This window comes from Chanodichthys erythropterus, chromosome 14 (genome assembly GCF_024489055.1).
Source record: "Chanodichthys erythropterus isolate Z2021 chromosome 14, ASM2448905v1, whole genome shotgun sequence".
Taxonomy (NCBI): Eukaryota; Metazoa; Chordata; class Actinopteri; order Cypriniformes; family Xenocyprididae; genus Chanodichthys; species Chanodichthys erythropterus.
The window spans coordinates 38,673,510-38,701,073 of record NC_090234.1 but is presented as its reverse complement, the minus strand read 5'-3'; the positions used below and the strand labels follow the sequence as shown (position 1 = coordinate 38,701,073).

General features: G+C 37.7%; 1 protein-coding gene across 3 annotated transcripts in view; it reads left to right on the top strand.

Moving 5' to 3' along the window:
* pard3bb (par-3 family cell polarity regulator beta b) overlaps window positions 1-27,564 on the top strand; it is a 433,139-nt gene that overhangs the window by 367,362 nt on the left and 38,213 nt on the right. For all 3 annotated transcript variants that reach the window (XM_067410020.1, XM_067410021.1, XM_067410022.1), the window contains one exon: window positions 1,217-1,334. In XM_067410020.1, coding sequence (XP_067266121.1) covers window positions 1,217-1,334 — 118 coding nt within the window. The remainder of the gene's footprint in view (window positions 1-1,216; window positions 1,335-27,564) is intronic.

Below are 27,564 nucleotides of genomic sequence, written 5' to 3'. Positions count from 1 at the left end.
AGAATTACAGAAATAATTTTAGTGCACTGCTGTCACAGGGAAGATATTCAGTGAATACTGACTCAAGGTTTAGTGTGATCTTCACACAAAGCTCATGTGGCCTCAGAATACACTATCTGTAGCAAGCCTATTTTATGATGCTTTTTGTTTTTTTGTTTGTTTGTTTGTTTGTTTGTTTGTTTGTTTGTTTTTGGAGTGACCATTAATGCTCAGTTTGGTCTTCATTCACTTTGATTGTATGTTCCACACAAGAAAATAAGTCATACAGGCTTGGAAAGATGTGAGGATTTAAGTTTAAATTATATAATGTTTTTTTTCTTTTTCAAGTGTTTTTTTTTTTTTTGTTTTTTTTTTTAACTACACTAGGGGCTCTTTTTTCTAAATGGCGACGTCATGCTGAATCTTCTCTGCATGTGTGTGATTATGTGATTCTTGTTAGATATGAAGTGGGCTGTAACAAAGGGCTGTTGATTATCTGTGACAGAATTGAGTCTTTCTGTCTGCTTTAGCTCAGTTGTCATCACAGTGTAGTTTCTGATAAGTGCTGATGATAGAGCCGTAGCCTTGGCTATCAAATTATTCTTAAGTGGCTACAATCTGGACATATCAGCAGCCTGATAAACTAGGCTTTTGGATTTTTATCCATCACATGATGTATAGGTCAAATCGATACTGGCTCTTTGTTCTAGATGGGTGTGAGTGGGCCGGGGTCGGGTGGTTGTGTGTTATCTTGAGCGTATAACTATAGGTCTATGAATGTGTATGTTGGGAAATAGTATTCATGCGTAGGAGACTGTGTGCGGAAGTAAGGGGGTGGTGGGGCCTAGTCTTTGATGATCTGGGTTGATACGCAAAAGATTACAGGTTCAAATGTCACAAGTGATAGTTAAAGCTTCTCTAAGTGGAACTGATTGCAGGGATCTTGAGATGCTTTTTTGAAAGTTGAGCTATTTTAATACAACATCTTAAAAAAAAAAAAAAAAAAGCAATAAAGTAGACCAACTGCCATCTGTGTAATTTATCTGTGTAGTACTAGTTATAGACCGGATGAGGATAAATCAATTCTATGTTATTTAAATAATGTTATTGTTAAAATTATTTAATTTTATTTAATTTAGTAGGCATAGATCTTTAGTCACTATGCCACACCATCACGTTTCTTCATTAAGGTAATATTTTTGGTAAGTGGATTGTTTTTTTGTTTTTTTTTGTGCAGTATGGACCGTATCCAGCAGCTGAGGAGGGAGTATCTTCAAGCTCGTATAGAGGGAGCAGCTCCAGCCTATGAGGAACTGGAGGCCCGACGGAGAGGACCAGAGTACGAACAACACAGAGTAAGACATTAAACCCACACACCACCCATAAAACACATCACCATCACACGGGGTCCAAAATGACCACTAGCCAGGCATCAATGGATGTCAAAGTTGGTTTTAAGGCCAATTCACACCGCATAGACAAACGGCAACAAACACATTGGGTTAGGTTTTGTCGGGATCAGTGTGTTATCCCTGTCGGTGTCTGTTGGTGTTGGGTTTGATTTCACCCGACTGAACGTTCAATCAGCGTTTGTCGGTGTCTGTTGGTGTTGTGTAAATATGACAGTTATTTTTCATAAAATTTTAAATCCAACGGCCAACTTTGTTGTTGTTTGTTGGCGTTTGTCTGTGCGATGTGAATTGGCCTTTAGAGTAATATAAACTTGGCAGTGGTTAGTAACTATGCAAGTAATTGGTTTAAGTTGAACAGTTAATTGTCAGAAAAACAGAACAGCTTATTTATACCATTGATTTATGAACAAAATATATGCTAGGGTGACTATATGTGCCATTGTCCCAGGGTGCGTCCTGTCCAGGATTTGTAAATTGCCTAAAATGGCTTGAGCCCTTGCCTCTTTAATCGTGAAAGTGGTCATATCAATGTGCCCCCTGAACGCGATTTCTAAAGGTCTGTTCTTATTGACAGTCTTCATGCAATGCATTAAAATGTTGTCGTATTTGCAATGCTTTTACCGTTCTCTGTAGATCCAGCCTTCTCGCAAGCCACGATTGGTCGATTATGTATAATGCACGCTACTGGTAAAATAATTTTTTAATCATTACCTTCCGCAAATATGAAAACAAAACCAAAACTACATTTTATGTAACTTAGAAATCCTGGACAGGACGTGTCCTGGTAAACTGGGACATATGGTCACCCTAATATATGCACTAACACTACCATTCAAAAGTTTAGGGTCGGTAGGATTTTTGGATTTTTTTTTTAAATGTTTTAAATGTGGCAGAAAGTTAATTTGGACCATGCATGCACATCACTTTTACCTTTTCATTTGATCAGAGTAGATATTTGCCCCAGTATCTCTCTATACTGCCTTGATTCAGCCATACAGACTTTAACATTCTTAATCAGGAGTCATAGAAACTTCCACGAAATACATTGGTGCTTTTCTTTATTACGATTGGGACAAACCAGCGTAATTTGTTTTCACTCAGAACACCTAGTAATTCCCTTTGTGTGAGATCAATAGTTATACCTCTCAAATTCAAATGAGCTAACGTCTGTTTTTGTAAGAGCTGCAGTGAACAATGAAGCATCGCAGGCTGTGGGATTAGAGAGGCAGATCGAATTAAACTAACTCCAAACAGCAATCACCCAATCTAACGAGCCTGCTCATTAAGGTCGACACTGCATTTATTCGTTTGCTCGTCTGTGCTTATTTATCTATTTATTCAGCGCTAATTATTCAGCTACTGAAGGAAACAAACACTCACTGCGTCAAAGCAAAACAAAGTTATCAGCTGCCATTTTTGCATCAGAGGAAACATGTGAGCAGTTTTTGCACGATGAAATGGTTTGTTACTACCTAAAGGCCTGATGATTGAATCTTGGAAATGATAAGGATTGACTGAGGAAACATAAGAGAATTTGCCATATCCTATGACTTTACACACACTCTCTCTTGAAGACACATTCACAGAAGTTTCCACACCCTATTCTGTGCCTGCAGTGTAGTCTGCACCACAGATATAAATAATACTCCTCATGACAGACACATTATGACTGCCTATTGTTACAGCTGCCTCTCGTTTGCTTTCAGATTTAGCCCTTTTATGGACATATCTGTAGCCTACAGTACATATCTCACTCCATCAACCCACAAGGATGTTCCTGGTAAACAGAGAGAAATGAAAAAGAGATCTGGAATTGGATTTCTTTTGTTGGACTGGTCCAAAACCAGAACCTCTCAGCTATTGCCACACAAGCAAATCTTTTCTTTTTCTTCATACAGTCCTGCTTTCCAGTAAACGTTTGAACTTTTCTCTGCCAGAGGATCCTACCGCTGATGTCATAACTAGGCCTACAGTATGTCTTTTTCTTTTGTATATATGCAGAGTTGCAGTGTTTACTGGTTCGTTACTGTTCTGTGTGAGTGTGGGACTACAGGACAACAGTAGGGTTGATATAGAGTATGTATAGACATTGATTGATGACCGCTCAACCACTCTATGAATTTCAGTGCTGACTCAGTGACTGCATTGCTCAGGCATGACTGTGGTGTAGTTGTCTGAGTGACCGCAAGTTTACTTGTAAGTACTTTTGACGTCCAGATGAAATTAAGTCTTGGCATTTGTCAGTATTTGTGTCAAAAAATGGGTCTGTTCCAAAACCCAGTGAGCTGCCTCACTGTCTACTGCCTACACGAGAACGTTCCTTCTAATGCTGCGTTCACACCGAACGCGTCTGGGGCGTCTGAGGCGTCTGATTTACATGTTAAGTCAATGTAAACGCGCATCTAGGTCTCCTGCGGAGCGAATCAAGTGTCTAGCGCGGCGCGAACCGGCCGTTGATGCACGAATGGCGCGGCGCGAATTGAGCGTATGACGCTCAAACGCCATCAGTGGTGGAGACCAGAACAAAGATGTCGTGTGTGTGGCCACCCTGAGCTCTATGATGTGTCATATTTTTATCGAGACAGGAATAAAAAGGACCTTGCTTGGAAGAGAATAAGCAAAGAAATCTGGTTAGTTGTAAAACTTTTTGCATGATTTTAGCCGTTGATACTAGCCCAACTTCTAGCTAGCAAAAGTCGGCCGGCATAACAGAGTTAAATTGCCGCTACAGGTTTCCAACTGACGAGATAATGTGTTTATTCAGAGGATCTGTGCAGAAAGAGATGAAAGCCCCTCTCATGACGCGAATTAAACGAATTTTACGCGCTTCTGATTGTCTGACTTCAAAATGTTCAAGCGTCCAACTAGATGCGTCTGGCGCGAATTTGACGCCCCAGACGCGTTCGGTGTGAATGCAGCATAAGGCAGCATCCTAAAAGATATAGAAGTGTTAGCATGATGCTAAGCTAATGATACTCTGTTCAACATAAAAGTACATAGCATGTGCAAATTTAGGGTAAAATAGTTAATTAGACTAACTATTGTATCTTTGCTATTATTTATTAAATTAAAGTTTTTTTTTTTAATCAACATTTCTGGTTTCTGCCACCCGCAGATAGCAAAATATATTCAGGCCAGTTCCTGTTAGATTCTCACCTGCCAGAGACTTACCACTTGGCCCATTTCTGTCTGCAGCGATTTTGTTGGATGTTTTTGTACTCACTGCCCGATTCCGGCCAAAATCAATCAGGCCTGATGTGGCAGCCGTTACCTTGCTGACACTGCCGCAATCAAGCCGGATTCGGGCCGTCGCAAATGCGCACACCATGCCAGACACGGCCCAGCCCCGTTTATGTATATCTACTATTCTGTTCATTCATTTATCATTTAAATTTGATACCCAGCGAAAACGATTTCTTACATTTTAACTATATAAACAATAATACATAAATAACATTACTTAAATCTGTACAAACAACACAATATTATGAAATCAATTTATGTCCATTTGTAAAGAACTCACTTGATCTAGTTGGCATAAAGACATTTTATTTACAAAACAAATCAAATAACAGCAGTTGTTATACAAATTACAGTACTATAAATAAAATATTTACCACATTTTGAAAAAATACACTTGTATTTACTTATATACAGACTGTAGAATGTAACAAGTAATAATAAGTAATAATAATATTGTTTATACAAACTTGAAAAGTGTTTTAAATAACACATTGGTAATGTAAAAGTTTTGCAGTTTAACACATTTTGTACTTTGCAAAATAATTAGCTTAATAACTTAGCAGAACTGAATGAATGAATCAACTGAGAGCATAGTGAAGCGTGTTTAAAATACATGAAAGCATATAAAAGAACATTGCTGCATTACCTATAAATAGATTTGATATTATGAATATTCGAGAATGTGCTGTCTTATACTGCACTTTTATTATAAGTTTTACCACAAATATGATGTTTTTGAAAAATTCGCTAGTTAAAATGTGTAGTTAACACACACCAGGAATTTTAGTCAATTTTAAGACAGTTTTATGATAATTATGCTACATTATATCATCTGTGAGTGAACATAGGCTGAGTCATTGCCAGAAATGGCCCAGATCTCTACAGCCAAAGTTGGGCCAGTTATTGTGAACAGGAATTGGCCCAGTGCTTTACAGCTGTAACAAATATACATGTGCCAGAGCGAGCTGCGGGACACAATCGGCCCGGTTAACACATACCAATGCCGAGCTCGGGCCGATTACTACATGTTATCTGGTAATTCATGTTGGGGTTTTTTCCCCACTGAGCTTGTTGCAGTTCATTCTGGGATTACCTTCTCCACAAAAGACACATTATATTATTCCAAATAATGCAGATTGTAAATTAAATAAAGAGACGAGCTTAGATAAAATAATAAGAAATATGCACAGATGATGCTGTCTTAGCATCTAGCCAGATAAATTGTATCTTAGTAGGCGGTATAATTATGCTGCCTCTTCATGTTGGGAGTGTGACTTTAATGGCTTAAAAGGGTGCCTTAAAATACTGCTTACGTGGGCCACTCACAAGGTTTTGGAACAAAACGAATGTATGTGTATCCTCTAGAAGGTACCTGTACCCACAATCCCGTGCCATCTTGGAATCATTCCTGTAGCTCAGCTGCTAACAACACCAAGGTCATGGGCTTGATTCCCAGGGAACATGCATACTGAGAAAATATATACCTTGAATGCACTACAAGTCACTTTGGATGAAAGCGCCTGGCAAATGCATAAATGCATAATAAATGCTGAAGTGTATAATACATTTATACGAAAGTCTGAAGATAGAAAATAGGAAGTTAAAAGGCTTAAAGGCAAATACTGTTGCTGTCTTGCGGGTTCTGTGCTGCTCATTCCTCAGATGTTAAGATAAGATGCACGCCACACTGTCTATGTACCACGCAATTATATTATGTGTTGCCTGCAGTGTCTAATGTCTCCATAAACTATTTTTACCCAGTGAAAAATTCAAGCAAATGGGCTTCAGGATTAAAAAGGAAGGCTGTTCATGTTTTCAAAGGCCTCACTTTATGGAATCAGTCAGGAGAAGGCAACCAATGAGCCGTAGAGAGGCGTCTAAATAGCATGCAAAAAAATATATGGTAGTCTTGTGACTATTTATAGGGTTGGTATGATAATACTCCAACTGCCGCCTAACTGCTACAGTCCTAATGAGGGATAGACATCAGCCAGGAGACAATGCTTGCAGTATTTACTAGGACTGTACTCACGTTCTTGCTTTCGTTCCCCCTGAGAGGAATGATGCAGTCCATGAGAAACTAACCTTACAAATCTGTCAGAGTGTCTCTCTTTTGCTCTGAGGACCAGCCGCTGTTTCCTTTCCTAAGCTGGGACACAATCCAGATCCGTCTCCAGCATACGTCAACAGCTGCATCTCCTTTTCACACAATGAGAAAATATCCCAAAAATACACAGTTTTCCCGTAACTCTTTTATTTTTTCAAGTCACACTTTCATAAAACCCATTGCCAGTAGTGAAATATTTTCCTTGAAATGTTAGCGGAGTATATTTGTTTAATATTCTCCAGTTGGGTGCTGGATTTCGCTGGGTTTCTTCAGTTGTGGTTTGAGCGAGATGTGGTCCGTCTCTCATGTGTTTTCCCATTTTCCTCAGCAGGTTTTTGACCTCAGATCTTGCTGTGCTGCTGTGCGTATTGTGGTAGCAGCACTTACAAAGTCAAGGTTGATTTGGACATAAGAGGGACAGGATGTGATGTGATCCTTTGATGTTGATGTTGGTTCTGATTCCCAGTTCAAATGTAAAAGCAGGTATCAGAATTAGCAACATGGTGTCGTGAGACCCATCTGAGGGCTTTAACAATAAGCAGCTTTAGCGTTTAGGTTCCTGTTTGCTGGAATGACTGCTCTGCCATAGCCCCAACCCAACTATTGTCATCTTTTCCTCTCTGGGGGCCGTACAAACCACAGAGCTGAAAAGGAGAATGAGACATTAGACTTGGGGCAACCCTAATAAGTCAGTAAGCCCTTCCATTGCGTCCACCCTGCTGCCCAAACTCAGTAACATCAGGGAGTTAGAAGCCAGACGTGAAGATCTTGGATGGCTGTCAGGAAGATCTGGTCTAGCTTTCCCCTTAAATGTCCAGACGCATTGGTTTTTAGAACAAACCTCATAGACATCTGTTTGTGTGCCTTTGCCAGGTGGAAACTGATGCTGATTCACCATATAAATGGCTGTGTAACTTTCGTCTGATTGTAGAAGTCAGCCCAAGTGTAGACTGGGAGGAGGGCCATGAAGGCTGAGGGTGCCATTTGGGTGGTAGTTTGGAGTGAAGTAATGACCTCAAAATGACAAATGGGACATTGTGTGGTCCTGTGGACTAGTGTTGCTTTCGTCAACGAAAATTATGACTAAATGTCGTCATCAATGAACCTTTATCACGTGACGAAAACGAGACGAGACGCGACGTAAATACTGGTCATGTGACGATGACTATAATTAAATGTATAATGCAATATTGTTGACGAATAAAAACGAGACTAAATGATGTTTACAAAATAAAAACTATGCTAAAATGTCTCTTAATTTTCGTTGACCAAAACAAGACGAGACGAAATGTTATAAGACGTTATTTCGTCTCGTTTAGTTGCGTTATTATTATTATTTTGCAGTATTTCTTTTTCCTGTGTCTCACTTCAGACCATAGACAGTAAAAGAAATGGACACAGCGACCCCATTGGAACTCAATTGAGACAAGTGAAGCCCATTTTTAGCGATTTTTAGCACTTCCGTTTCTGACGCGCAGACTCAAACTAAGCTTGATGACGTCAGCAACCTGTCTGACAGATGTAAATCTTCTAGTAGCTGTGTGTGCAAACTGCCATTGTTAATCTTGCAGAGACGGCGAGCTTGAGCGGGGAGTTCTTTGGCGTGAGTGACCAGGAGTAAGTATTCTGATTAATTAGTTTGTATAGTATTTTAAAATGTAACGCCAGTACGCCATATTAAGTTAATGCATACTATTGCCTGCGAGCTTCTCCTCCTGTCTGTACGGTAATTTCTCTACGGGGCCATAATGTAACATAGAAGGTAATGGAGCCCTTTATACATTGTCGTGTATGTTTAGAAATAAATTATGGACAAATGGAGTCTTTAAACGCCTCAGATGTAAAGTTATTCGCTGTCAAAGTGACGCCAAAATGAATGGGAGTCAATGGGATGCTAACGCAGGTGAAGTTCTGCTACAAGATGGCGGCACGCGGCCAACTTCAACTTCCGGTCGACTTCCTTGGGCGCTGCTTCAGACTCGCAGCAGGTCGCACTGCACAGACGCAGGCAACGTCACTATCTCAAGCCCCGCTCGCGGCATTATTTAAAAGATGCAGCTGCAGTGAGTTAGCGTAAATGACAACAAACAAAGTCTGACACAGAGAAAGGGAAATATGTAGATTTCACATGCTCATAACTTCATGAAAAACGCACAGATCATAGAAAATGCACATCATTATTTAAAGCAGATTCTTATGATTCTTACGAAGTGAATCCAAAATCAACATAATATATTGCGTTGTTCACAAGATATTACACAGGAAATGATTTAACATACTTGGCTAAAAACGTGTCTCATCTTTCCGGGATGCAGTGTGTATCCAATGCATGTACCCATCCATGTTCGTTTTCCAATGTGGAATAACACAAAATAGGTATCATCTTAAAGCTTAGAAACTCAGCTTTTTAATGCATCTAATCATTTTGAAAAACTCCTAACGAGTGCTGAGAAGTGCCTTTTCAACCTGAGTTTACCGCCCGTGGGCGCCATCTAGCTGCGAAAAAATCAATAACACTTTACTTAACTATACTTTATGCCACAAAATTTGAACCAGATGCAACTCACATGTAGGAGAGCATCACCAAAAAATTATTTTTCTCTGATCTTATTGCCTTCCTGAGTTATTCCATGTCCAAAAAAATATATATATATATATAAAAATATATTAAAAATGTTCTCTTTTTTTTTTTGTCTTTTATCAGCAGTTTTTCAGCTTGAAAATGTCCAAATGTAATGTAATTTATATTTTCTAAAAAATTAAAAATTGTTCTATCAAATGATACCTACCTTTTGATTCTCGCTACAGTTTTGGAGTTATGAGTCTTTACTTTTTTGTGTGTCGCTCTAGAAAAAAAAAAAAAAAAAAACTCTAAAAAAGCCTTCAGGTCATAAAAGGGTTAAGAGACATCTCAAGGCATTATAAGATATTATCTATAAGATAACAATAATATATAAGATAACCTTGTTTGAAATGGGTTTGGCTAAAAGAAAATTTTGGTTTATCTATACTACTAGCTACTTATACTATATTTACTAGGTTAAATAGAATTGCATTACTAAAAAGAGACTAAAATACAATTTTCATTGACTAAAATTAGACTAAAATAGTCATGGATCATTCTGACTAAAAAATAAGACTAAAATGCTCAGACTTTTAGTCGACTGAAACTTGACTAGACTAAAAAGAGTATGAACGCGACTAAAACGAATAAAAAAGAGAATAAAACAGGCCGCCAAAAACAACACTACTGCACTGTAAAAAAAAATCCCAGTAATTTTTTTAACGAAAATATATAAAATGTGAAGTGTCACACAGGGAATTGTGGGAATGTCAATTTACGTTTTTTCACTGTAAATTTTACAATGAAATGTTATTTTTCACTTCCCAAAACTGCGAATTTAACGGTATTTTACTGTAAAATTTACATTAAATGTACCGTTAGATCTATTACAGTTATTCACCATATATAGTACGGAAACTTTCTGTAAACCAATTGACAGTTTTTCACCGCAGCATTTTTACAGTCTTTTACTGTTAAAATCACAGTCATTTTTTACAGTGTGTGGACTTCACAGACAATCAGAATTCCAATTTGAACAATTGGTTCCCTTTTGATTTTTGAGTTTTGACTATCTATATCTATCTCGATATGTCTGTCCAACCGTCCACCTCCTCTTTCAAATTAAAAAAATAGTTTCTCAAACTTAAAAAAAAACCTGTCATGCCAACAAAGTTTGTCTTGCTTTTCTAGTTAATAAATTCAGTCTATCTATTTCTTTGAATTCTAAAATTGCAAATTGCAGTTTTGAATCCTGTTAGCTACTGTAGTTCAAATTCAATTGAAATTTGGAAATTGGACACAACCCTTCCCAAAGCTGAAAAAATTAGTAATTAGTAATTCAAGTCTTTATAAAGTGCGTCTTTTGAGACAGGGCAATGAAATGCACTCTACTTCTGTTTGATTTCACATATGAAGCTAACCGTGCCAGAGTTTGTGGTCACCCTCAGAATACCCACCACAAACAAACACAGTTTGAATGTTTAATCAGATCAAGTTTCTACATTGGCAAAAGCCAAAGAGATTCTAACTCAAAACAGTATGGTTCTGGAAAACTTTCCAGTAAAACGATGCATGAAAGTGGCCTGTGGCTGTCACCTATTCAGCGTTTATGAGTGGTCTGTGCCACTCAGATTTTTTTGAGGGGGAAATCTATATCTTTGTTCTAAGTTGTGCTTGAACAATGGCTAAAGGAAACGGCTACTGTCTACCATGCATCTGGGGCTGGTTATTCAATGAGAAACCAGATAAGTTGTTGCGTCAGTTCTTAAAATATGGTTATGGCCAATATTCTGGGGCCAATAAAACTGTTTTCTCTATTTGTTTTTTTTAAGTAAAATGAAAGAATCTTCTGTGAATTATCTGTCTTTTGCATTCAGGAGACTGTTTTTTCATTCATCAATAGAGGCAATATGTATCTGCATCCTGGCACTAGTAACTATTTATCAGACACCCTTGAATTGCTTTAATATAGTATTAATTAAGTGTATCGAAAGTTATATTTATGACATTTGTTTTGTAGGGTCTAAGTGAAGTGTGTAATTTTTGGATGTAACAATACGTTCTCCTGTTCCTTCTTAAAATGCAGAGAAAATAATAGCATAACCAATGACAAGAGTTCAATGAATTTGAAACTGTGCTAACTTTCGTTTTCACCTTGACCTCAAACAAAATGGCCACCCGTGGGAGAGCAGTTGAACTCCGCAGTAATTTGCGAGTGATAATCTGCCCTCTTGATCACCACATGGCTATGATGAGATTAGAGGGCTGGATAATTCATTTCTAGCCTGATTTTCCTCTTAATTGACTTTAATGGCTTTTTTCTGCATTCTGGCAACTGAGGCTGTTGAACAACCTGCTGTTGTTTCTCAGAGGTTTCTCACTCATATAGAGCAGGCTTTGTCCTTTGTATCCAGCTTGCTCTACACTTATACATTCAGGATGTCATTTTGACCAAATTGTTATAAATGTTTTGCAATATACTCTAAACCCTTATTGAAGTGTTTTGCATTTAAGTGCAGCTTACAACATCACACAATATTATAAACATTATTCAAGACCGTATTAAAATGATTTGCCTAATAAGTGAACCTGGGTTATTAGACAAACAGAAGTAGATGACTCTATAAGCATCTCTACAATGGACTGTTGTGGTAAAGTTCAGTGAGCATTAGTGTACAGTCTATGTTTGCATGTTCCTGTGCGTGAGAATCATCAAGATGCAGAAATATCAAACTGATTCACTGTTTCCTGTGATTATGATTCCTGTGCAAATGCATATTTTAATGACATATATGCGTCTTCAGATGCTCAAAAATAATTCAATGTTTATAATTATATAAATTTATTACAAATGATTCACTGTCCTTATGGAACCAATCCTGGCTCTGGATCTGGACCACAGTCCATTAATTAGTGAACTTTGAGGTAAATTATTGCGAGGGATCATGGGAGCTTCTGCTCTCCAAGTGAGTCCAAGAGACATCCTGTTTATGTGGGCGGTCTGTTAACTCACCTCCAATTTAAATTTTTAGTATTGCTGTTAGTGTTTCCTTTTCTTTATCTTGGACACTCTTGTATGTCATTGACCCATCTGTATTAATACAGTGACATAAAGCCAACAAATATGTACTCTAAATATAGAAGATGAAGGTTGACAAATTAGGTCTGAATTATAGCAAAGTTCCACCAATGTTTCACCAATGCAGACTTGATTTATCTTAAGGAGGATCAGAGCAGCATGGTTTAATCCCCACACTCCCGCTTATGGTCTCAGACAGCATGTTGTTTTACCACAGCAATCGGTCATCACTTCAAAACGCCTTACATCACAGAGTGTCAGAGAGAAAGTGATAAAGACAGATGAGGGTTGTTATCTTCTCCCTCTCTGCCTCTCTTGTGCAGCTTCGGGGGCAGATGTGGAGCCCCAGTAACCCCTCTGATGATGATGTAACTATGTTTGAACAGAGGTCACAACCTCACAGATATTCATTACCTTCCCAGACAGGCCTAATGGGACCCTTACTCTGCCTAACATCTAGTGCAAAGGAGACGCTCAGTTGGGTGGCGTGATGCCGTCTCTTCCTCTGACCGACCCGACCCAATTGTCTCTCGGCCATATCTGCGGAGTCTGAGCCCCAGACGCGCATGAAGTAATCGCTCGCGCTCTATTATCAGCATCAACACGCATGACTGAACGGCTGAGTTCAAGCGCTCAACGTGAGTTCATTATCACAGGGAGGACGGAGAGCATCAAAGGGAGAGGGAAGGCTCTAAAAGACTGTAACTTCCTCCAAACCTTCCTCCTCCTCTCTCACCTTGTCAGCCTGAGGGTAAAAGAGCCTTCAGTGGGTTTTCAGGTGCAGAATGAGCTGCTGTGAATTATCGGTGAAGGTGAGCTTGATGCTGACTCAGGCGCAATGTCATAGTGCTTCCACCTTATCTGGTGGAACAGTCACGGCCACTTAGGATCAAAGCAGGGCGCCTGGCTCCTGATAGCTACCGATGAGGTTTCGTCTGCCTTTCGGACATAATTCACCTGGGTTAAAGTGATAAGTTTCCCATTTCTTTCTGCCTTCTAGTTATTCAATTATTGTAGGAAGAAGTCAATTGATTTATAATAGTGACTTTGCAATTTACCTCTCTAAAAAGAACAGAAGGTGATGTCCAATACTCTGTTTTGACATTTGATATTTTGTAATTGATTTCAGCTGTATTATTCTTCCATATGTCATGAATAAGTCTACCCTTAGATGATGTTTTGGTTGGTCAGCCTGTTGTTTCTCATCTATGCTTCCTGTCCTGACATATTTGGGGAAAAAAGTGCTGACGTCTCCGGTGTTGGGGAGACTACCACAGAGGAGGTTAATTCAAAGGCCTTTGTGCCTGTGTATTGTTTCAAGTTTAAAATACAACATGGGGACCACATTGTGCCAAGCAATATAACCTTAATTTTACTTGGCCAGGGAACAGTGGAAGTAAACTTCAATGAATTTAGCTTCAGTTTGTTGAGCACATATCCTCAAGTTACAAAAATACCCGGAATGGTAATGTAGGAGAATGAATGCTTTTAGGTTCCTGAGATGGTGAGAGAACTGTTTTCTTCACCCTGATATTAGCACATGTGGAATTACAGCTAATATGCCCTGTCTGGGAAGGCTTGTAGATGCTATGTTGATGGTTGACTTTCTTTTCTTTCTTTTTTTTTTTCTCTCCTTTTAGTATGAACAAAATTATTAAGGATTTCAGAGAACTCAGGCATGTGTCTAGGAATGCACGTAAACTCAAATTATTGTTTTAATAGAGACACTAACCCTTTGTTTTCATATTTTTCTGATAGCAGAAGCAGATAATAAACAATGTGATGTTGATTTGTTACTACACAAGATGTAGTGCTGATCAAACATTATTGTTGGGCAGAGATTTGTTCAACATAAAGAAATAAGATGCAAAAATATGCTGCCAGATAAACAAGTTTAGACAGTTTCTCAGATGAAAATTAAAGGGATAGTTCACATAAAAAAATGTATATCCTTGCTGTCATGTCTTTCCAAACTGGTATAACTTTCTTTATACTGTTGACAAAACATAAATATTAGGCCATTTTCTTTTCTTTATCCATATAACCATAGTTTATAGATTTAAAATGACAACAACAACAACAAAAAACACCATAAAAGTAGTCCCTAAGACCTGCGACTAAATCATTGAGTCATTGAATTAAACTCTGATTTGAATCAGATTGATTCATGAACAAGTTGTTCAGTTTGATTTGAGAAATGAATTTGTCACTTAATTGAAAATAAGTCAATAGAACAAATGTGATGCAGTTCTGCAAGTTCAACTCACTCAATGATCTGGTCATAGCAGTTCTTGAGTTAACAAATCACTCAACAACTTTCACCTTCATGAAGTAATTTATATATATACAGATATTCATTATACAGTACAGTCCAAAAGTTTGGAACCACTAAGATATTTAATGTTTTTAAAAGAAGTTTCGTCTGCTCACCAAGGCTACATTTATTTAATTAAAAATACAGTAAAAACAGTAATATTGTGAAATATTATTACAATTTAAAATAACTGTTTTCTATTTGAATATATTTCACAAAGTAATTTATTCCTGTGATGCAAAGCTGAATTTTCAGCATTGTTACTCCAGTCTTCAGTGTCACATGATCCTTCAGAAATCATTCTAATATGCTGATCTGCTGCTCAAGAAACATTTAATGTGTACAATTGTACAAAATATTTGTGTACAATTTTTTTTTTCAGGATTATTTGATGAATAGAAAGTTCAAAAGAACAGTGTTTATCTGAAATCTAATCTTTTGTAACATTATAAATGTCTTTACTGCCACTTTTGATTGATTTAATGCATCCTTGCTGAATAAAAGTATTAATTTCTTTAATTTCTTTAAAAAAAAAATAAAAATAAAAATTCTTACTAACCCCAAACTTTTGAACGGTAGTGTATAATGCTACAGAAGCTTTGTATTTCAGATAAATGCTGTTCTTTTGAACTTTCATCAAGGAATCCTGAAAAAAAAAGTACACAACTGTTTTCAACATTGAAAATGATCATAAATGTTTATTGAGCAGCAGATCAGCATAATAGAATGATTTCTGAAGGATCATGTGACACTGAAGACTGGAGTAACGATGCTGAAAATTCAGCTTTGCATCACAGGAATAAATTATATGTCAAATATATTTAAATAGTACACAGTTATTTTAAATTGTAATAATAATACCAACAGCGTATATAAAATACCCAAAATAAAAATCTTTTTTGAAACATTGCCAAGTAAAACGCTGCATTTTATAGAACTGTCTCTTTACGACCACCTCAAACAGGACACTTTTCAGACGTGCATTCTGACTTTGCCTCAGCGCCAGGCGCAAGTCAAACGAGCGCGGAAAAGGTGCAGGTGACGACAAGGGAGCTTCAGTTGAACAACAGTGAACTGCGGTCAGATGAGATGTTGTCAGGCTATGTTGGTAAAACTCAGAAAAGTTAACATGACTGTCCAATCAGCCGTTATACTGTGCTCGCGGCACGCACTCAAGAATTGTATGCGCGAATGCGCCGGTGCGCGCTGCATAATTACTTTACTATAGCTTAAATGAATCGCAAAAGAAACTACGAGCAATGATGGTCGTTGTTCTGTTGTAAGTTAAGTCATGAAATTACCAAACATGCGATTAATGCTGCCTCAAAACTGTGAATGTATGTATTTGCTGACATAGTTTTAAAGGGGGGGGTTGCATGCGATTTCACTTTTTTAATTTTAGTTAATGTGTAATGTTGCTGCTTGAGCATAAACAGTATCTGCAAAGTTACAGCGCTGAAAGTTCAATGCACACGGAGATATTGTCTTTTAAAGTTATGGCATTTTATTGCCTACAAAAATGGCCGGTTTGGACTACAACGAGCTTCTTCCCGGGTTGGTGACATCATAAACCCTTGCTATTAACATAAACACTGCCCCCGGGAACACGCAACAAAGTGGGCGAGGCCATGTGGCGCAGCATAATGAAAGCGGAAGAGTTGTTTACACCGAACGCGAGCTGTGCGACGCGACGCATCAAAAGATATAGAACCCATTATTATCTGTAATATTTTCTACACTGGATGCGGCGCTGAAGACAGATTCCTGAATCTACACGAGTTTAATGCTGGATTTACACAAAGACTTTTACTGAAAGATGAAGCAGTTCCCACTTTAAAAGCAGAAGCTGCTGTTTATCAGCTCCAAACTGTAAGTAGGTTTATTGTTTGTCTTTTAAATGTAATGTTATAGTTCTTTTGCTATTTTTAATGCATCTAGGACGTATACAAAGAGCAACTCGTTTTTTGCTAGCCAGTTAGCTAAATTCTAGTGCAACAAACACCAACAAACTTCTATGTTCATAGACAAACAGTTGTTCATGCTATAAATTAAATGCTACCTTTACAAAAATGCAAACTACTCAGGCATGTATTTACTACAGTAAAGCTTTAATCAGGATAAAACTGTATATTGAAAGCTAACAAACAGCAGTGACAGCTTATCTAAACACTTTGACACAAATACGAAATGAAATACCATTCATAAACATCCTTCAAAAGCCGCGATTGCAGAGGTTCTACTTTTTCCTCTTCATCTGGGTCTGATTTGGCTCAATTTGATACAGCATTGTAGGCGCTATTATTAACTTTCCACCTAAGCGCGTAACTACGAATGGTAAGGGGCGTGGCGTTTCCGGACGCTTCAGCGAATCACGACAGACTGGGCCAGTAACCAACCTGCTGACCAATCTGAACTCATTGCGTAAGTCGGAGGGAGTGGCTTCATAGAAGCAGGAAGTCAAACGAGCCGTTCATATGACAGTGGAAACAGAGGTGTAGAATTAAGATAAAATATATGAAAAATACAGCATTTAAAAAAAACGAAGCATTAAGACATGTTAAACTGTGCCCCCAAAACACAATCAAGCCTAGAAAAAAAACATGTAACCCCCCCTTTAAAGCTATTGTTATCCAATTTGTTGGCCATAAAAGGTCTTAAAAATGCACATATATACACCAGGGAAATCAACATTGTCTCGGGGGAGCATGCCCCCGTACCCCCCCACCAAACAACATTTTCTGACCTCAGAAATTATAAAACCCTGCGTACGGCCCAGCTTATATTCTATCTGATCAAATCTTAGGTAAACGTGTATTTCTACAAATGTGCGCACTTTTGGACTAAAAGTTTGTATGTGTATGCACTGTGATCAAAAATAAATGGGACCAAACACGATTGAAAGTAAAGGTTTGTGTCTTGTTATTCTATTAATAACTACCGATTGATTTTGCATTTCTGTCAGAAATTAAGAATTATTAGTGTCATTGTAGATAGTGTTGCAAATATCTAAGCTATCTAATACTTCAAATCTCAAGGTTAAATCAGAATATTTTTTGTAAAAATGTTTCTGTAACGGCTGCCAAAAATAGTATATAGCTCCACAAATTTCAAAACACCCCCCCCCCCTGTTTTTTTTTTGTTGTTTTTTTCACAAAACACAACCTCTGTGTGTGTTTGTGTGTGTGTGTGTGTGTGTGTATATAAATATAAATATAAATATATATATATATATATATATATATATATATATATATATATATATATATATATATATATATATATATAATATAGGTAAACTATCCCTCAAAACATATTGTTGTCCATATGTCTCAGGACGTTCTCAGGAATGAAGATTATTTTTCAGCCCAGTTTTGAATATTTTGGTCATTATAAGCTTTACTTACTCTGTTCACCATAAAGTCACTTTCATTGAGACTTGATATGTACAGCTCAGGGATTATTTGTCCTTCTCTGTCCTGAAAAAGCTTATTTCAACTTCCCTGAAGGTCAAAACTCTATTTTAGACCCGGTAAGGTGTAAAGGCAGTGATGTATGAAGTTCTCACAGTCATTAAAACTAGACTAAAACCATCAGGCTTTTCACAGACCCACCCAATTCATTGTGAGCACCACAGAGGCGTAGTCGTCAGGATCTCAGCACTTTCTCTTGCCCGTGAGAACATGCTGCGCTCAAATCTTCTGTCTGATTAAAGACTGGGTCTGAGTTTTGTTTCGGGTGTGGGCCCTGTCACAATTACAGGCCATGGGTTTATGATTTATGATGTGTGTTTAGATCATGCTGATAAGACATATGGCTGTCGTTGATGTGTCATGTATTCTTGGTCTAGTTTCATTGGGAGGAGGACCATTGCCATTTGAGGGACGCAATTTTGTATTATGCGGTTCCTCTGCAGATGTCTGTGTTTGCTGGTGGAGAGTAGAGTTTCTCTGTGGCCGTTTTGTTCCCTCTAGGAGATGCGGTCTGGAAGTGGATTACAGATATCAATAGGAAAACAGAAACAAAAGGACATACCAAAGAAGATTGATAGAATTAGAGAGAAGATAGAAGCCAAACCAAAGACAGTGAGCTATTGGAAACAACCTTCAAAATAAGACAAGCCAAACCAAGTTGGACTTAATTTAGAGGAAGAGAAATGGTGCTGAAGGCCTCCCCTCTCCATACTTTTGCCTTGTAAGGTCAAAGCAGGGATAAATCGATCAGATGACTGTCTAAGCTGGAAGAAAGACAGAAAAAGAGACAGAGGCATGTGCTCTGTAATAATTGTGGAATTTTAATTGGATTATAGTCTTGGTTAACCTTGCTGAGCCGCTTGAGTCTGTTCATTGACTATGTGGCAGTCGAATCTGCTACCATTCCAGGAAGATCCGCGTGAAGGGTTTATAGAAAACCAGGTCTGATGTCCTCTTGTCTTCTTCGCTTCCTTGGAGAAGCTGCTTTTTTCAAAGTCTGGGTTTAGCCAAAGACCATTTAGGGCTATAATTTACCACAAGACAACACTAGGTATCATACACTTTGCTGAGTTTGCAGATGATTACTGAGAAAAACTGGGCATCATATGCTAAATGACTGAGGATCATTCTGAGAAGTCATTCTGACACAGTAAACTTGCATGGAAACATGTGTCTCGATGCTAAGGGTTGCATGACAAATGAAAACTGAATATGTGTTCAAAAATCTGTTCGAAATACCAAACATGTTTGAGATCCTTGGACTAGATGGATTCATAGTCTGAAGCTAAATAAAATCAGTCTGTGCCTATTGTACACTATGCAATTGTCGGTAACACTTTAGCATAGGGAACACATATTCACTATTAATTATGACTTTTCCCTCAATAAACTCCTAATTTACTGCTTATTAATTGTAAGGTAGTTGTTAAGTTTAGGTATTGGTTAGGATTAATAATGTAGAATAAGGTCATGCAGAATAAAGCATTATGCGCTTAATAAGTACTAACAAATAGCCAATATTCCAGTAATATGCATGCTAATAAGCAACTACTGTAGTTAAAAAACCCTAAAATAAAGTGTTACCCAATTTTCATACACTTTAACAAATTTCTAAAATCTGCAGACTGGCTATGACTAATGGGGTCGACTAAAATTTGTGCTAAAGTCATGTAGTTTATTCCAGCCTTAAAGACAAGTCAGTGGCAATGTAAAAGTATTGCGTCTTTTACACACACACACACACACACACACGCATATATATATATATATATATATATATATATATATAATATTGTGATATTTTAGAGTAGTCAATTTGCTGCTTGTTTGGCAGTATAGACTTACTGTCCTCTGAAAATAACTTAACATATAGCCATTAGCCATTATTGTTAAAATAGCTGGCAACAAAAGTGAGTACACCCTAAGTGATAACAGTTGTATGTTGTTTAACCATGCAAAGCCACATGTCCTATTCATCATGTTCATGTTTTTGTCTGCTTGACAGGACCATACAAATGTGTGGATCTTGTATTGAGCAGTTAAAATTTGGTGCTTTGAGTACAATTCTCGCATACTGCTCACTGGATGTTCAACATGGCACCTCATGGCAAAGATTTCTTTGAGGATTTGAGAATTAGAATTGTTGCTCTCCACAAAGATGGCCTAGGCTATAAGAACATTAACACCATGAAACAGCACAGTGGCCAGGGTCAAAGAGAGAGGTTTTTCAAGACTGGTTCCGCTCTGAACAGGCCAAAGAAGTAGAATCAAAGAAGTTAACTCTCTGGAGTCGGGAAACACACCGGCGTGTTTTGCAGGATTTTTTTCACATTGCAGCAAAACAGACTTAAAATACTCAATTTTTTTGTCATAGAGACAAATATTGAAATATCTTCTTTTATTTGTGTACACTCAGAGTAAAAACAAAATGTTGTGCTTTTTGTAAAATAAAGATAACTAACATGATGCCTGATCTCTTGTCTCCCTCTGAACGAAGTCCAATCTGATAGTTCTCAGAAAATGAACTGAGTGAATTAACTTAGTGAATACTAATGACACAAAAATGAGACTTGTCTGAAAAAACATTGAAATGTCAGGTTTTAAATCGTGTAAGTCAAATCAAAGACAAATATTCTCTGTTTATGTAATCTGTATGAAAAAAGAGCCATGTCAGAAGTCCGTGATTCAGCTCATAATACGCTAATGCGGCCACGCCCACGTAGCGAGCACTATTCAGATGCAAATTCTGAGGCAATACATGTATACATCATCGCAATCGTGTATTTATTGTCAAAAGTGTTTTGCATAGCCATAATTAGGGATCTCTGGAAGCCTCTGTTAGTTCCTGGAATGTCACATGGCCTGTTCTTCTTTAGGAGGCATTTGTGGACTAAAGGTGTACAGAGCACCCTCCGGCTGCAACTATGAATTGAAAACACAGTATCCAGCGCTCATAGTGATGAAAATAAATATTGAATAAATATTACTCCTCTGTATAGAAAATTGACATAAACATATGAGAATCCATCAATATTTCTCCAAATGTGCATACCTTTAAGCTAAAAGGCTACATGAAATGCCATAGAGGTAACATAATTGTTCAGACACTTTGTATCACAGAAATATATTATATTTTAAAGTATATAATAGAATACCATTATTTTAATAAAATTTCACAGAATTGCTGTTTTTTCTGTATGTTTGATATACACCATGATGAGCTTGAGACATGATCACAGAGGGTTTTTTCACAGCCTACGTGACTGAAAGGCCTCATTATTATGCAAGTCATTAAAGGTCATTATGCAAATCTTTTGTCTTCTCAGGTGTGAATCACAGCATTATTCATGATTCATGACTCATGTTTCTTGACAAAAAGTGTCTTGCAAAATTTAAATCTCTCTATTGTTTTATATGAACGAGTAGGCAGGAAAATTTCACATCATTTTGAAGCAAAAATGCAAAAACTCTAGTCTACAACCTCCAATACCCAGAAGTCATGTGAACACATATATAATATTATTTTTTTGGCCTTAATTTAGTGACTTAGGTTTTTTTGTTAATAACCACGCATAAACGTCCTCCAAAAACACAAAACATGTACATACATGTCCCTCACATATTATTGTAGCCTAGTTTGTGCTGAATACAGTGTAATGACACTTTTTCCATTAATATGTTTATGAACAACTGAAAAAAGCACAAATGTTAGGGCATGTCAAAACTTCTCCAGGGCCCCAAATCAGCCTCAGACTCCAGAGGGTTAAGACCTTGTGCTGTGCATCAGGTGCAGAAGCAGGCTTCAACAAACACAACCTGTCCAAGAGCATGAATTACTGGAACCATGTCCTGTGGTCTGATGAGACTAAGATAAACATGTTTGGCTCAGATCGTGTCCAGCGTGTGTGGCGATGCCCTGGTTATAAGTACCAAGAAAATTGTTTCTTGCCTACAGTCAAGCATGGTGGTGGTAGCATCATGGTCTGGGGCTGCATGAGTGCTGCTGGTACTGGGGAGCTGCGCTTCATTGAGGGAAACATGGATTCCAATATGTACTGTGTGACATTCTGAAGCAGAACATGATGCCATCCCTTCAGAAATTGGGCTGAACGGCATGATAATGAGCCCAAACACACCGTTAAGATGACAACTGCCTTGTTGAGGAAGCTGAAGGTGATGGAATGGCCAAGTATGTCTCCAGACCTGAATCCTATTGAGCACCTGTGGGGCATCCTCAAGCAGAAGGTGGAGAAGCGCCATGTGTCTAACATCCAGCAGCTCCGTGATGTCTTTATGGAGAAGTGGAAGAGGATCCCAGCAACAGCCTTTGCAGCTCTGGTGAATTCCATGTCCAGGAGGATTGAGGCAGTGCTAAATAACAATGGTGCTCACACAAAATATTGACACTTTGGACACAGTTTTGACATGTTCACTTAGGGTGTACTCGCTTTTGTTGCCAGTTATTTAGACAGTAATGGCTGTATGTTGAGTTATTTTCATTTCTATAGTATTGTCCATTAAGAACATATAATAAAATGGTAGCTGAAATGTGAGGGGTGTACTCACTTTTGTGAGATACTATATATATATATTTCCTCATATATATATACCACACATAAATATAAAGACAGCTATATACATATATATATATATATATATATATATATATATATATATATATATATATATATATATATATATATATGTATGTATGTATGTATGTATATAGCTGTCTTTATATTTATCAGCGTGGTCCCTCACAATGGAATCATTGTATTTGGCAGCCCAGTCTCATTAGGAAAAACGTACCTGTGGGAACAGTTTTGCAAAACGAAAATATGTAGCTCCATGTACGTTTTGTGATAGTTTCAATGTGAAATGTCCACTGAGTAGCTCTAAAAGTGTGTTCAGTTTTTTTTTACAGAAACAGATGAACATATATATGGTACGTTTTATATTACGTTGCTTTTGTACATATCACCGCAGTTCCGCAGTTAAATGTCCGGTGAGTGGTGCTAAGTGTAATGCTCCATTACTTTTTAAAATAATGTACCATCTACACCTAAACCTACCAGATAGTGTTTACAAAAACAAATGTGACATACAAAGCAATCGTAAGCAAGCCGTTTTAACTTGTTTTTGATTTGTTCTCTCATCTTTGAGCACTTTTATCGTGAACCATGTTTCTTGGGATTCGTACCCAAGCCTTCTGCATCCTAAGTACAATTCCGTATCAACTGAGCTAGGGAGCCAGCTTGTTACATCAAAAAAGCGAAACGCATGGAGCTGGTTAAGCAGTCCAAAATGTATTTGTTTACAAATCATGCACTTTGGTAAAAAGTGTTTTGAGATCATAACATAATATCATGCAAGGAGACATAAAAACAAGTCTTTATTAATCCATAATCTGACACTGTAATCATGACTGTGTATGAAAACACTGTGAAACAAAGTGTTTGCTGTTTTACAAGCCTCGAGTGTTCATTTCTGTTTGAAACTGCAGTGATATGTATGTATTGGTACGTATTTAGCATTTTGCAAAAATGTTCCCACAGATATGTTTTGCCATGAGACTAGGTTGGTATTTAGGGTCCTTAGCATCAAAAAGTTTGAAACCCCTTGTACCAGGGTAAACACCAGCTGATTGACTTTTTAATTTTAAAAATGGGCTACAGCTGCCATATTGAGCATTATGATTTCTCACATTCATATATGTATGAGTGGTAACCTCGCTTTAGAATGTTTATCATCCGAATGCTCACTGTTTAACTAAGTGTAGCATAATTCCATCAAGAATAAAGTGCTTTATTCATTCAGCGAGTTTAATCCAGCCAGTCTCTTGATTCCTTGGTTTGCCCTGTTAATACAGGTCAAAAGCTGGTGAAAGACTGCAGTGTGTCCTGTTGGATTTCATCAGCAGTGAAGTTAGATCTGCGTCTGATTATAAGCAGGACTTTGGTGGATCTGCTGCAGGGAAGAGAAAATCACTTATGAAAACAGAAGGCTCTATGTGCAGGCTGCAGTGCGCTTCTAATCTAACCTCCCTATGGCCCAGAGCGGCCCGCTGCCCGATTCCAATCAACACGTCTGGGGAGCTTGTGATAACCCTCGAGCCCAGCGCGTGGCGCTCAGCACCAGGGCTCAGAGTACTGACCCGCACCTCATCAGCCACGTTTAATCTGATTAAAAAGTTCTGGCTCTGCCTGTGGCCCTTGTGGCCAGATCAGCTACTGTAGATCAGCTCAGAGTCCAGAAGTTCCCACATGGAATCACCACCAGTCTATACTATATCTATGGTAGTTGACATTTTGTTGACCTGTTCTGTCGTGTGGCATGTTGTACTTGGTCTAAAATGATTTTAAACATCAATTAGTTCATTATTAGTAGTAGTAGTATTGTTAATTCATGTGTATTATAAATTATTATTTACAATTGTGATAACACTTTTTTTTTGGGGAACACATTTTCACTATTAACTATGACTTTTCCCTCAGTAAACTCCTAATTTACTGCTTATTAATAGTTAGGAAGGTAATTGTTAAGTTTTGGTATTGGTTAGGATTAAAGGATTAGTTGACTTTCAAATAAAACATTTTGATGAAAACATTCCAGAATTATTCTCCTTATAGTGGACTTCAATGGTCTCCAAACGGTTGAAGGTCAAAATTAGTTTCAGTGCAGCTTCAAAGGGCTTTAAACGATACCAGACGAGGAATAAGGGTCTTATCTAGCGAAACGATCGGTCATTGCACGTGCTTCCGCTTTCTGTATTCTTCAAAAAGCTTACACTGTATGTCGTATGCCTTCCCTATTCAACTTACGGAACGAACAAAGCACTAGTTCCATTTTTTTTTCCATAAGTAGAAGCTTTTTGAGGAATACGGAAAGTGGAAGTACTAATAAACAGCCAATATTCTAGTAATATGCAAGCTAATAAGCAACTAGTTTAAATATCCAAAAATATCAAATAAATGTTGTTTTAAGTGATCTCAAAGTGACTCAAAGTGACTCAAATGGCATTTACATTCATTACAGGCATCATGAGATTGTGTACGCATTCCAAGTTTCAGTCTTTGAGCAAGAACATACACGTTTGTCTACTTACTCAGCTGTGAATGCCAGAGTTATGGATTGAGTTTAATTGGTTTGTGATTCTACAGGCATTTATAGTAGTAATCAGTTCTGTTTTATATGCTTTTTGACTTATGTTGCCTATAGTGGAAATTTGTGAACTTGTTAAGTTTCCTTTAGTTTTAGTTTTCTAAATCATTCAAATTTTATTCCATTGCATGTCTTAGCCAGACTTGGCTTCAGCTCCCTTAACTTGCGACTTCCAGTGTGGCTTGTCCAGCTCAAGGGTGGTAATAGCTGCTGCTGGCCAGTCTAGCAGGATCTGTAGGTGAGTAACCTGACATGCTGGAGGAAGGAGTGTGTAATATCCACAGCGCATTTCACTCGGAGCCCTCTGCTGCTCTGTGTAATGAGAGGCCTGAAGCTCCTGCCTTTCCTCTCATTTACTGAGCTGAATAATGATGGTGCTCTCAGCCTGAGCCTCATCGCCGCTGTAACACCGTCACATCCACATCGTGCTCGCTCTCATTCTCTCTCTGCATCTGAAGTGAAGAAATGAGAATTCAGGACACAGGACTCCTCTGCCTTTGTTCTTTTCATTAGGAAAAAAATTCTCAAAGCTCCACTTCTCTCTCTTTTTCTCTCTCAAAGAAGGTCACTCTTTCCAGGAGCCCGATTGGACTTTCATGTTTTTTTTAAAGAGTAAAACAATCTATTTCTTCAACCAGTCACACAGTCAAATATGTGATCTCTTTTTCTTTATCAGGTGGCTGTGACTGAAAGCTGAAAAATGTTTCGTCACGTCCTGTCTACTAAGATTCTTATACAATTGTATGATGAATTCTTGAAGGCAGCATAGATGTGTCCTTCACTACCTATGATATCCCATAAATCTGTGTGCACAACTGTAAGAAATTTTACTTAGTGCAACAATTAAACTGAAAGAGGCAAAAATTAAAACTAAGATTGTCAAATATTATTACAAAAAAAAAAAATTATATATATATATTTATATATATATATATATATATATATATATATATATATATATATATATATATATATATATATATATATATATATATTTTTTTTTTTTTTTTTTTTTTTTTTTTTTTTTTTAATATGTTTTAAAGTGCAATTTATTCCTGTGATGGCAGGCCTGGATTTTCAGCATCATTACTCCAGTCTTCAGTGTCACATGATCCTTCAGAAATCATTCTAATATGCTGAAACTCAAGAAACATTTATTATTATTATTATTATTATTATTATTATTATTATTATATTACCAATGTTGAAAACTCTTGTGCTGCTTAATATTTTTGTGAAAAATGTGATGCATTTTCTTTCAGGATTCTTTGATGGTCAAAAGAAAATTTTAAAAAGTTTCATAACAATGCAAAAGTATTTACTGCCACTTTTGATCAATTTAATGCCCCATTTTGACAGAAAAACAAATTGTTGACATTTTTGCAGATTTATTAAAAAAGCAAAGCTGAAATATCACATGGTCCTAAGTTTTCAGACCCTTTGCTGTGACACTCATATATTTAACTCAGGTGCTGTCCATTTCTTCTGATCATCCTTGAGATGGTTCTGCACCTTCATTTCAGTCCAGCTGTGTTTGATTATACTGATTCGGACTTGATTAGAAAAGCCACACACCTGTCTATATAAGACCTTACAGCTCACAGTGCATGTCAGAGCAAATGAGAATCATGAGGTCAAAGAAACTGCCTGAAGAGCTCAGAGACAGAATTGTGGCAAGGCACAGATCTGGCCAAGGTTACAAAAAATTTTTTGCTGCACTTAAGGTTCCTAAGAGCACAGTGGCCTCCATAATCCTTAAATGGAAGATGCAGTCGGGAGATGGGAGAAAGTTGTAAAAAGTCAACCATCACTGCAGCCCTCCACCAGTCGGGGCTTTATGGCAGAGTGGCCCGACGGAAGCCTCTCCTCAGTGCAAGACACATGAAAGCCCGCATGGAGTTTGCTAAAAAACACCTGAAGGACTCCAAGATGGTGAGAAATAAGAACTTCCTGGCCTTAATTCTAAGCAGTATGTGTGGAGAAAACCAGGCAATGCTCATCACCTGTCCATTACAGTCCCAACAGTGAAGCATGGTGGTGGCAGCATCATGCTGTGGGGGTGTTTTTCAGCTGCAGGGACAGGACGACTGGTTGCAATCGAGGGAAAGATGAATGCGGCCAAGTACAGGGATATCCTGGATGGAAACCTTCTCCAGAGTGCTCAGGACCTCAGACTGGGCCGAAGGTTTACCTTCCAACAAGACAATGACCCTAAGCACACAGCTAAAATAATGAA